At 37.0% G+C, this 13,805-nt stretch overlaps 1 protein-coding gene across 1 annotated transcript in view; it reads left to right on the top strand.

Moving 5' to 3' along the window:
* The window catches only part of LOC150101467 (serine/threonine-protein kinase Genghis Khan-like), an 896,778-nt gene that overhangs the window by 743,354 nt on the left and 139,619 nt on the right, over positions 1-13,805 (top strand). The window contains 1 exon segment of the mRNA XM_090400803.1: positions 5,283-5,448. Coding sequence (XP_090256929.1) covers positions 5,283-5,448 — 166 coding nt within the window.

The raw sequence follows: 13,805 nt of genomic DNA on the forward strand, positions 1-13,805 counted from the left end.
TATTACTGTGGTTAGTACGTGTATTTTTTACTTCTGAATATGTCTCTCTTTTTCCCATAAACCATCCATCCAAGGTGAATTCTTCATTCAATCTCTTTTCTTTGGCAATCCTCAAAGGATAACAATTGGCCCAAATATACAAAAATGAAATATATATATATTGATCTTTAATTGACCATGATTTATAAACATCTAATACCAGCAAGTGTTGCCAATGGGGCTGTTCTGCTTTTTCACGGCTTATAATGGTAAGAGAAAAAAAACTCAAAGTGGCTAGTACAGAGAAAATGGAGTAACACTATCATATAAATTAAACATTAAAACAGAATGCGTAACATTACATGCATGGAGCGTGTTGTGTTAGTCACTGTTATGAGAGCACGTTCTGTAGTTTTGAGCAAAATTCAATTCTGGCAGACTGAGTCATCTTATTAAGGTTTTCCATATGTCAGATATTATCATTCCCTGGTTTCTGTTAAGATTTTCTCCAGAACGGAGGACTACAATGGCTTCCTTGAAATTTCTACAACAGAAATCTTCTTCTAGGTAAGGCATGGAGCTGCTATCCCAATCAGTGGTATGGTTAGTAATCACGAAATGATGGGCTAGACTGAGTTGTCTGTTCTGTTGTTATTAACATCTCCTATATGTTAATAACAACCTAATTTAGACCACAAGCACATTGGATGTTGTACACTCCAGCATGTTTGAAAAAAGCATTAATGTCTTTTGGCAATCTTAAAACATGACAGACAGTTTTGACCGGTTTGAACGCAACTCTGATGTTGAAAGGTTTAAAAAGTTTTGCGATCTTTTCGGACACTGTACCTGCATAAAGAATAACTATGGATGAACTGTATTGAGTGATGCTAGGTTGTTGTGGAGGTTTCTATGAAGAATCTTGTTGATTAAATTCCTTGGATCGCCATTTTTTTATTAATGTCTCTGATATATGAGTAATTTCATCATAGAGTTCTTTTTCTTCTGAGATGATATTTGTGGCTCTATTTTTGAGCATATGTATTATGCTGAGATTCTGGAAAATATGGTGAGTTGATTTGAAATGAAGGTAGCATCCAGTGTGTGTTGGTTTGCGGTAGACTGTTAGTTTGATATGTCCATCTGCTAGTTTCTTGATTAGGGTATCCAAAAATAGTAATTGATTATTTTTCCAGTTCCAGAGTGAATTGTATTTTGATGAAAGGAATTAATTTTGATTAAAAAGTCCAAAAGAGCTGTTTTTGTGTTCCTCCAAATTATGAAGACATTGTCTACATACTTCCACCACACTAAAGGTTTTGGGTCTAATTTTGAGAGGATGTCTGTTTCTAGCTTTTCCATGAACAGATCTGCACAGGGCAGCGAAAGGGGCTGCCCATAGTTAAGCAATTTAGTTGCTCATATATCGTTTCATTCCATTTAAAATAATTAGATTTAAGGCAATGATGAAAAAGGTGAACCGTATCTTCAGAGAAGAGATTGTATAGGATACTGATAACTTCTTCTACTGGGATGTTGGTAAATAAAGATACCATGTCCAAGCTAGTGAGAATGTCTGTCTTTAAGATCAAGATGTTTTTCAATAAAGTGCTTTGAATTCTTAACGTAAGTGTCCGATTTTCTGATATGTCCTTTTAGGAGGCTGGAGAGGTGTTTGGACAATAAATATGTGGAAGCATTTCTTCCATCAATGATCAGGCATAGCGGAACTCCAATTTTGTGGACTTTCAGGGCTCAATACAATCATGGCATCAATGGGTGTAGTGACTTCAGATTCCATTGCAAGTCTGTTGACCAACTAGTCATGTTCTGTAATAAGTTATTAGTGTCCTTGTGGTTTTTTCATGTTGGGTCCAACATGAAAAATTGATATGTGATACGTTGATGAATCTGATACTAATTCTGCAAATCTTGGCTATTTAGTCCTTGGTGTTTAAAATGACTGTGGCATTACTTTGTCTGCTTTTAAGATAGTTATTTGTTTATTCTTTTTCAAGTTTGAGAGAGCTCTTTTTTCTTGGGGTGTTAAGTTTAGGTTAGGCGGCTTTGAAATTGAAAGGATAATAGCACTTTTTAATCTCAGATCATTTGCCGTTGTTTCTGGAAAGGATGAGAGTGCTTTCTCTATGTCACTGATGATATCGACCTTAGGAATTAATCTGGGACGATAGCAAAATTGAATCCTTTCTTAAGTATTTCAGTTTCTGGTTGTGTCAATATATGGTCCGAAAGGTGAAAAATCACTTTTTCATCAGGGAGGCTCAGTCCGGAGTTGTAATACTTTTCATATAGTGTGTTGAATTTTTTGATTTGAGTTATTTTACTAATTAAAAAAAACCTTTGTTGAAACTTTGTAAATCATCTTATCTAGAATTGTCCATAAGTTGCTCTCTATGTTATTAGAAATAACTTCAAAAAGTCAGAAGCACGAAAGATCTATTCTGTTAAGTTCAAATCTGACGTGTTGTATTCTTTCACGTAGTAGGGCCAGGGATGCCTTAGTATATATTTATTTTGCTCTTCTTGAGTGGTATTGTTCTTTAAATGTTATAAACTTGGGAATAATGTTAAAATTTCTGCATCTTTTTAAGAAAGTTAGATGATTTAGAAGTCTAACTTTTTTTTGCATTTGAGTTTCTCAAAACAATGTACCTTTTGCTTCATATCATCATCAAGTCTGTTCATTGTTTAGATTATATTTGGTCATTCAAACATATAATTAAAATGAAATATGTATTGATCTTTAATTGACCATGATTTATAAACATCTAATACCAACAAAGACAACCCCCGTCTGCAAAACTTGTTGGTATTAGATGTTTATAAATCATGGTCAATTAAAGATCAATATATATTTCATTTTATATTGAATATAATCTAAACAATGCAGTTTCTAAAATTCTTCATCAATATTGTTAAATGATTTTCAATAGTTGCAAATAAAACTTTAATGTGTTGCTCTTCTGCCTTGTAGGTTTTGATAAATTCATCCACATTTGCAAACATTTCTAATTTTTGTTGCTTTACCTTTTTGTTCCATAAGTCTAGTTTTTTACAAAAAAAAGCATTAACTTTGTCACTTATTTCTAAGATATATGTATTTTTCCTTGGAGTTGCAAGTTTAATATATTTAGTTTTTCAAATATGTCCACCAAGCAGCACAATTTCATCACAAATATGTGGTCTATAAACTTCTCTGCTTCTTTGTGATTTTCTTCTTCCAAGAAGATTGCTATTTTTGTCTCTTAATTCGTAAACATGTAAACATTTTCCCTGTGAAAACCATCTTGTCTCACAGTGAAATAGTAACACTGAATGTTCCACTCCAGCCATGTCTTTGCAAAATTCAGAAAACGGTCTTGATTTTAAGGGTCTCATTTTTATATGATTCACCACAGTTATAACTCTTGTTTTTATTATTATTATTATTATTATTATTATTATTATTCAGGCCTCCATGGAGTCAAAAGACTCATCGCGGGAAGTCCTTTCTAAGAAACATAAGTCTATCAAGACTCATCGAGGGAGGTCTCTCCTAGGAAACACAAAGTCTATCATACCACTCTTTAAACGCATTGACCGTTCTCGCTCTCACCACTCTATCAGGCAATGCATTCCATGATTCAACCACCCTCCATGCAAAGAAAACCACTCCTCACCCTCTTTCTCACAGTTTCCTTTCATAACTTCCAGGGATGGCCCCTTGTCATGACCCCCTCCCACCGTTCAACCAACAAAAGAACTCCCCAGTGTCAATGCTGCAACCACCTCTCAACGTTTAAAAGTCCCAATCATATCACCTCTCCATCCACCAAACCCTGCACGCAGTCCACACTCCCTCAGCTGATCCTCACAACCAACATTGTACAGTCCCGACACCATCTCTGCCATTTGCCTCTGCATCTCCTTTCCACAGCCAATCCATCCCCTTCAAATCCTGGGGACAAATCTGAGAACAACAGCCCAAGTGCAGTCCGACCAGAGTCCCACACAATGGAATGACAACCATTCCATCCTTGCAGGCCAGCGTCCCTCTCATCACTGCAGCAATCCCATGTGCCACCTTCACCACCCTTGCAACACATCCCCTAAACCCCAGGTCTCCACCAATCATCAACCCCAGATCCCCCGTCTCCCCCACCTCCTCCAGCCTAACTCCTCCCATAGAGTTTGCAGCATCCCATCGATGTGTCCCAAACCCCAAGACCCCACTACATCAAATTGACAATCCCATCCATCTAGCCCATTCAAATCCTCTTGTCAGGCTACCACATCTGTACTATTACCAATAACCCCTCCCAGTCCCGCATCATCCGCAAACAATCGAATATCCCCCGCAATCAATGGACAATGTCATTGATATAAAGGTTAAACAATATAGGTCCCAGCATTGAGCCCCCTGGAACCCCACCCGTAACCCTCTGCCCGTTTGATATTGCTCCACCATAAAAACTCTCTGATACCCATCAGACAGCCAATCCTGAATCGAGCCGAACAATCCGACATCCAGACTCATGTGCTGCAACTTGAATATCAGTTCTCTGATATTCAAGTTGAAAACTCACCCTGTCAAATGCCTTTGCTGAGTCTAGGAAAATGGCAGTATATGCCCTCCCTCATCCAACTCTTGTAACTTTATCATAAAAGGTTAGCATATTGCTAAAACAAGAGCACCCCTTCACAAATCCATGCCGACTCTTACAGACAACACTACCCCCTTCTGCCCAATGCTGTATATGGTCCCTCACCACTCTCTCCAAGATCTTACTAACTATTGATGACACACAAACTGGCCCACAATTAGACACCTCCAGTCTGCCACCACCCCCATGCAATGGCACCATCCCACCCTCTCCCCACCCCATGGGCAAACCCCCCCTATATAGAAATAGTTTTTCTATATAATTTTTTATATAGAAAAATTATTTAGAATTTCTAATTTAAAGATTCATAATGCTGTTATAGTGATATCAATATAATTTGGTCTTATTATAAGAAAATTTATTTACAGTCAGCTCTCACTAGTAGCACTAACTCGTAGTCCAAACTCATTGCACCACATGAATGGTTTGTTATAGTGGATAGTTTACTAGGCTGAATTTTTTTTAGCTCAGCATGCTACATGTAGGACTTTGATCAAACTTTTCAGTAATTTGATATAGTGAGCAAGTGATGCTATAATGAGAGTTGACAGTATTCTGATTACATTTTGGTAACAATATCATTTATTAATATTGTTACCAAATACAATAATTAGTTGTTTTTTTAAATCATCTTTATAGGTAGTACTATATGATATTAATCGCACCAAAACTCGGCATCAAAAAAGACGAGAAATAGTACTTCCTAGTCCAAGCCAGTGCCTCCATATAATAGGAGATAGATTACACATAGGCTTTCCTTCCACTTTTCAACTGTTTGCATTATGGGAAGAAACTCCACCAATATGTATGTATTTCTTCTAGTTTGAATACATGTGCTAAATTGGATTGTATTATTTCAATGAGAAAAAAGACAGTGAAATTATTATTTTGTGTGTGTGTGTGTGTGTGTGTGTGTGTGTGAGAGAGAGAGAGAGAGAGAGAGAGAGAGGAAGAGAAAGATAATGCATACAAGGTATCCCATGAAGAAACTCATAGCCTTCTGGAGTTGATTCCTTGAGTGATTTTAAGAATAAAAATTTAGTTTATCTGGTTTTAACCAATATGGAGATGTACACTTATAAGAAAAAACTAGAGTACTATATTAAAGATTTATATTAAGCTTATAATAATGGAGTATTGTTGCATCCCTATCTACAATTATTAAACTTTCCTTTATCCTTCCAAGTGAATCTCTAATTTTATCTTTATTCAAAACTTAACTATGCACGAGATATTACAAAATTCAAATATTTAAGCCTTTTCTCCCCTTAGTGTCCCTAATATTTATACTATAGTGCGCCTTTCAGGACCTTTGGTTTAGGATATATAATTCGAAAACAAGGAGCAAATACAAAAATATGTCTGAGTGTGAAACTATTAAGCAGTCGTGACCCTTTATTCGTAACTTAACACATTAATTTCCCGCGTGATTAGGTTTGTATATTTTTTCAAGTGGTGCATTAGGCAGCAATTTCAGACAACTGTATTATCAATGAAACAAAAGTTTATTTAAAACCTCAAACAAGGTACAATTCAATTTCTATTATATAAAACACAATTCAATACTAAGAATAAAATTACAAAATTACACAAGCAAAATACAAGTATTAGGGCAAAATCCTATATGGGAATTTGCAATCATGCCGACATATCAGACTTTATACATATAAATATACACATATAATCCTGGAACAAATTAACACTTTATTTAACCTTATACTAGTCAGAATGCTCTATATTGCTATAATACCATGGACATGTTTATATTCAGTTTACCTTGTCTAACTTACAAAACAAAATGATATAGGTTAAACTATCCTTTCGCTATGCCGATACATACATTTGACCTTTAAGACACTCTCATTTGAAATACCATGCGCATACATAAATCTCTAGCACATGAATGCTTATCAAATAATATAAACTAGTTTACTCTCATTCTCTTCTGATTTGTACTAAAGTCCTAGTATATCTTTGACTGTCCGGTAATTAACAATGATTGCAACTATATGTGATTTCAATTGATACAAGATTTTACAGTACATTTCTAGGACGAACCATGGTTTTCACGATCTATACCTTTCGTGCTTGAATAAAGGACACACACAGGATCTTTTCTATCATTATGGAACTCATCATGTGGGCACGGATTTCTGTATGGATTTTCTTTCCCTCGATACGAGTACTGGATGATGAGATACTTAGACAGTTCCTTCCTTCTTGTAACTATATGGTGTTCCTTGTCTCTTGCAAGGAATATGGGATTGAATTCCCGTACACCTTGTTTCCTTGTTGCGTCGGATGGAGATAACTCCTACACCATCCCTCAGGAAAAACCCATGTTACCTATACGAAAATTTCGTGAAGAAACTCTGAGGAAAAAAAGCCTCGTGGGGGGAGGGGTTCCTAACCCTTTTATCAGCATGGCCCCTATTGGCACCTTCTTCAATGTCTTTTCTCTCCCCCCCCCCATTGGAGTCGATCTCATTCACGAATTAAAGTCGTGTTTTTTTTTTCTGCCCAAAACATGCTACAGTCTCTTGCATGCGACTCTCACGTGACTACATCTCACTTTGGGAATTGACCTTGAGCGATCATCATTTGTTTTAAGCCAGCCTCTATACTAAATTAATCCCCTTTTTAGAATTTACTTCAATATTTTAATCTCCTCTTTTCGAGTGTTAAACTAGCCTCTCACATACAAATTCTTATCTCTGATCTTCTTTGTCTTACTTAACCTATTTTTTTCATATCCTCTTTTGTAATAAGATTCCCTTTTTCATTATTTAGTTAAACAAACAATTTCTGCTATATTTATTTTACTTGGATGCAAGCATATTTTCTGTCTTTAAATATTTTGTATTAGCTACTTACATAGGATTTCATATTTTTATTTTCTTGTTACACCTATTACATTCTTGGTTATCAGGGTGTAACAGTATCTACTGTTTATCATCTTGTAGGCTTCAGATTAATGGATTATTTATAATACTAAAAAAAATGAATTAGAAAGGTAACAAATCAGACATACTAAAGTAATTTGAAGATCGGGGCAATAGTAATATTTTATGCAGAAAGAATATAAAATTAAACCAAAAATGATGTAATATTGGAAAACATTGTGAAGATGACAACAAAATACATGAGCAAGGATTAATTTTAAAAAAAGTAGGAATAAAATCATAAAAAAAATTAAAATGAAATTAAGAAGGCAGTGAAATTAGAAATTATATATTTTTTTTAAAATATCAACTGAAAACCTGTAATAAATCATGATCAGCAAGCAGTATAAATGACAGTGTGCTGGCTGTTTCAGTATGTTTATCGACGATAAATATACTGAAAGTCGATAGTGCATGGGAGGTAGTTAAGAAGTGTTTGCATGAAGCAATGGCTGACTGTATACCTAGAGTCTGAATAATAAATCAACTAGGGGTTAAATGGATGAATAACACCATTAAGCTTGAGCTGCAAAAAAAGAAACAACTATGGAGGGAATTTAAGGAGAAAGGTGACCGGAAGGCACACGAATGGTATGAAGCGCAGGCCAGAAGGGTAACGAGTGTGGTAAGAAAAGCAAAAAAGGATTACGAAAAAACATTGGCCATGCAGGCTAAAGAGAATCCTAAGCAGTTATTTAGATATGTAGCAAGTAAAAGGAAAAATGTACATGGCAGATTGATTTTAAAGAATGCCGATGGTAGGAGGTAACTGAATCAGTTGATATAGTTGAGTTACTGAGTGAGCACTTTGCAAGAATATATCATCCAGGTGGTGACATTGCAGAAACGAATGTACCAGTAGATTACACAGGAATTGTGGTGAATGAAGTGGAGGTGAGTAGTCTATTACATAACCTCAATGTCAATACATCTGTGGGATTGGATGGTATACCAGCTCGTGTTGTATGAGAAGCAGCTAAAGAATTGTCAGTACCCTTGACCATTTTGTTTAATTTGAGTCTCGGGTCTGGGTTAGTCCCGAGGGGGTGGAAAGAGGGGAAAATAGTTCCACTGCATAAAGGTGGTTCCAAGACTGCTGTTGTAAATTACTGACCAATTAGCAGGAATCATTGTCAAGGTCTTAGAGAAATTAGTCAAGAAAAGAATACAGGATTGGATAGATGAAAATGGGATATTGTATGGGGGACAACATGGTTTTGTGAAGGGTAGATCATGCCTCAGTAACTTGCTCACGTTTTATAACAGTGACGACTGAACTGGATAGGGGTAATGGGTTTACAGTAATACTACTGGACCTTGCCAAGGCTTTTGATAGGATACCACATAGAACCCTAATCAATAAACTGGAGCAGATGGGGATAGATATAGGGTTGGTGAGATGGATAGGAGGGTGGAGTCTAAAAGACGGCTTGTGACTAGTGGAGTGCCACAGGGCTATGTTCTTGGACCACTGCTTTTCAATTTGTTCATCAATGATATAGGAAAGGATTTGAGAGGAAGTGTTCACTTGTTTGCTGATGATGCAAAGTTGGGTAGAGCAATTATGAGTGCACAATATGTCAAAATTTTAGATGATTTGGATAGTTTGGAGGACTGGGCTAGGATAAATGGATGTCAATTTAATGTTCCAAAATGTAAGGTTATGCACTTTGGGGTGAAAAGAATAGCAGCAGTATATCTCATTGGTGGAGCTGTACTCCAGGAGATTGATGAGGCCAGGGATTTGGGAGTGTTGGTGGATAGGGAATTGAAGTTTAGGGGGCACATTGCAAAAGTGACTAAAACAGCTCACCAAATCACTTGGCTTCTGAAAAATACTTTAACATGCAGAGACAAACAAATTGTTGTTCCTCTGTATCGAGCCTTGATAAGACCCCATCTGGACTACTGTGCCCAGTTATGGGCACCAGGGTTTCTTCGTGATAGGGAGGAAGTGGAGAGGATCTAGAGACGAGTGACCAAGATGATAGCAGGTCTGTGGAATGAACCTCATGAGAATAGGTTGAAGATTTGTGGGTTGCAGAAATTGGTCGATAGGCGAAGGAGGGGTGATATGATTGAGACATTCAAATTACTGAAGGGTTTCTATAAGATTGATCCAGAAGATATTTTTGAAAATATGACTGGTGGTGGGAGGACTAAGGGCCATGAATGGAAGCTGGGCAAGAATGTGGTTGACAAGGGTGTTAGAGCTAGATTTTTTACTTGGAGAGTAGTGAATGAGTGGAATAAGCTTCCAGAGTCTGTTGTGGTTGCTACCACCGTGAATGAGTTCAAGGCAAGGTATGATAGATACTGTGTGAATGTTGAATAGTTGTTCTTGATATGATGTTAGGGCCTCCCTCGATGAGTCTGTCGACTCCTTGGAGTTGCCTAGAACAACAACAATAATAATAATAATGTTTGACATCAGGTAAAGAAAGGAGAAACTATTAATTTGGCCTGCCATGTGGTTAACTAGATGAAAAATATTAGGCTGACTTAGGTTGGTTCGGGATAGTCTGATATGGGTAGTACATTGCAATCTCATTAATGTCTGATTAAACATATTTATCATACCAGTTGTTAAAATCCATAACACGACTTGCATTAACAACACACTCTGGTAATGCGTTCCATTCACTAACAATTCTCCACGTAAAAAATCTACTCCTCACCACACTCTTACATAACTCCCAGGGATAACGTCTGGTTTTTTTCCTCTTGCCTTATACTCTTTTTATAATCTCATCTGGATTAATCTGATAAAATCCTCTCACTAACTTAAATATCTGTATCATATCACTTCTTTTTCTCCAACCACCAAACTCTGCAATCCATATCTCTCTCCATAGCCAGCTGTCCAATGTCTGCCACATCAGCACTGAAAACCAAGTGACCAGATTTGAGCACAATAATCTAAGTGTGGTCTGACCAGTGCTTTATACAGTGGTACAACCACTTCCTTATCACTACATGTTAGAGTACTTCTTATCATACCAGCACTATGATGTGCAGCCTTTGCAACACTAGCAATATGCCCTCTAAACTTCAGTCTACTGTCAACCATCACTCCCAAATCTCAAACTCACCCATTTCCTACAGTTCGGTACCATCGATATAGTACACAGCCTTATATTTCAGCACTTCAAAATGCAATCTATTTAAATCTTCCTGAAGGGGATTATCATCAGCAGTGCTACTTATAATACTTTCCAACTTTGCATCACCATCAGCAAACAACTGATGGTGATGCGAAGATCCCCACTCAGTCCACATAATATGTCATTTACAAACAAGTTAAACAGCAGGGGCCCCAAGATCAGAATTCTGAGGCATGCAACTAGTCATCCTCCTGTTTTTTTTGTGTTTTTTTTGAGACACTGCTCCATCATACACAACCTGCTGGTATTGTTCAGAGAACTAGTCTCCAATCCATCTAACCAATATAGTATCTATTCCCATTCTCTGCAGCTTGTAATGTGATAATCCATCAAACACTTCTGCAAAGTCCAAGAATATCACTGTATATCACGCCCTTATCAAGCACACCCGTTACTATCATAAAATGCAAGTAAATTGCTAAAACAGGACCTACACTTTACAAATCCATGCTGACCATCATAAAGAATGCTATGTCCATCAACCAAGTCCTATTCCTAACCAATCTCTCCAACCTTGACCACAATTGCAGTTGTACAGACTGGTCTACAATTGGAAGCTTCTGTCCTAGAACCATGCTTGTGGAGTGATTCTATTTTGATTGTTTACACTCCTTAGAAATCCTGCCCACTGCAAGACTTTCATTAAATAACCATGTCAAGGGCATAGCTAACTGTAGTGTACATTCCATTAGAATGCATGGTGATATGTCATCTATTCCCACAGCCTTATTAACATCTAACTCAACCAACACCTGATTCTTTCACTCCAATTCTCCTAATACTTGCCTCCCTTATTGCACCGTATCATTTACACCAGTATGAAATACACTGATGAAGTGCTCATTCAATAGTTCCACTATATATATACTGTGCAATCTGCCATGACTATCCACCAGTGTCAGCCTACCTTAATTATTCTTTCTCTTGATTGCCATATAGTAGAAAAATTCCTTTGAGTTAATCTTGGCCTGACCAGCCAATCTCCTCTCAAACTGCACCTCTTCTCTCTTTATCATGCTTGTTACCTTTCTAGCCTGCACTTTAAACGCTTCATGGATCCGATCACCACCAACTGGCTTGTACCTACTCCATATTCTTTTCCTCCTCCTCCATTTTCTTTTCCAGCACAGCTTGCTTGATTTCACTGTTCATCCATTTCAATCCTACTCTATTTACTTACTTAACCCTTGGTATGCAGTTATACATTGCTTTTGTCAGATATTGCCTTGTGATTTTCCATGCATTGTCAACATTTTTTCACTCAGCTGATTACCCAATGTAGTGATGCTAACTGACTACAGAGCCTCCTATAATCACCCACTTTATACTTCCACACATATCCATTTTTGGCAGTAATCTTTTCTTGTTTCGTTACTTCTCAGACAAGTACCTCGTGATCACTCTCACCAACCGGGGGCAGTGTCAACACCTCACTAACAACTACATCTTGTGAAGTTATCTCCAAATCCAAAACATTAAAGGCTCTAGTTTCTTCATTCACATGCTGTTTAAGATATTTATCTTTCAGAAATTCAATAAACTCACTCTCCTTGTTCCCATACACTACTTCCATTCTATATTCCTATAATTAAAGTCTCCCATCAGGATCACCTTTTTACATGTCCATCTAATTTGCCTAACATTTTGCAATCAGTATTTTAAGATTATAAGTTACAAAATGTTTTAATAATATTTGAAACTTACTTTTAAGTTAGAAAATCAATAGTATTATTATAATAGGGTTGCTCAAAATATATGCTATCTACTTGTATACACTTTTCTGCATGCTGTAGTAATGCTACATATCATTGGTTGGTCATTGCAGATGTAATCTGCAATAACCAAAATTGTCTAATACAGTGCATCCTAATCATTAATCTTTTACACATGTATTAAAGCTTACACTAATCACTAATGCTTTTTTAGATGTTAAGGATAAGGACCTCCATGACCAATCCACTTTAAACTCTTGGGATATTGTTGTGATAGTGACTGTTCAGATATAGAGATAGAAATAGAACCCACTGGGAAAATTTCTGTGGAACAACATCATGATGAAAATACATGCATTATTGCACCAACAAAAAAAAAAAAAAAAAAAAATCTCCAAATGCCTTGGCAATTTAGATGACAAGATAGATAATACCTGAGATGACATCTCCCCCACCAGCTGGAGAAAGTGACCATGTGGTTTTGACTTGGAAGATGAATAGACATGCAGGAGTATCAAAGAGAGGAATGTATGTGGAATTATAAGGCAGGTGATTATAATAGTCTTAGACATCAACTTGGGGAAGTTTCATGGAGGGAGGAATTGGAAGGCCAGAATATCATTAGTGCTTGGGAAATTGTGAAGGAATATTTGTTAGCAGCAATAGTAAGCTGTATTCCACAAGTGAAGAAAAGGACACAATTTGAAGTAAAGTTGATGACAAACAATATTAAACAGGAACTGCATGCAAAAAAGAGGCTATGGAAGAGATATAAGGAGGCAGGTGAAGAGCAGATGCATGAAGAATATAAGACACCGGCCAGGAGAGTGAGTAGTATGGTAAGGAAGGCAAAACTGGAATATGAAAAGAGATTAGCCCTAAGATCCAAAGAAAATCCTAGGGAATTGTTTAGCTATGTGGCCAGTAGGAGGAGAAATGATTGTGGAAGAATGACATTGTGGGATAAAAATAGAGTGACTAATGCAGAAGACATAGTGGAGTTGTTAAATGAATTTACTTTATTGGAGTATTTCATCCTGGAGAAGAAGGTTTTAATAGTAGATGGGTAGGGCAGGTTCGAGGTTTAGAAGTGCAGGAGGAGAGTGAGTTCCACATACTGAGTACTCTAGATGTTAGTAAAGCTGTGGGACTGGATGGTATTTCACCACGAGTTTTGAGAGAATGTGCTAAGGAACTGACAGTGCCCTTGACCTGGCTTTTCAATGAAAGTCTGGCTGCAGGAAAGGTGTTCATGGAATGGGAGGAAGTTAAGGTAGTGCCATTGCATAAGGGCGGTAGCAGACTGCAAGTGTCTAATTATAGGCCAGTTTGTGTGTCATCAGT

Source organism: Typopeltis vanoorti, chromosome 11 (genome assembly GCF_054136105.1).
Source record: "Typopeltis vanoorti isolate ZY-2024b chromosome 11, IOZ_Tvanoo_1.0, whole genome shotgun sequence".
NCBI lineage: Eukaryota > Metazoa > Arthropoda > Arachnida > Uropygi > Thelyphonidae > Typopeltis > Typopeltis vanoorti.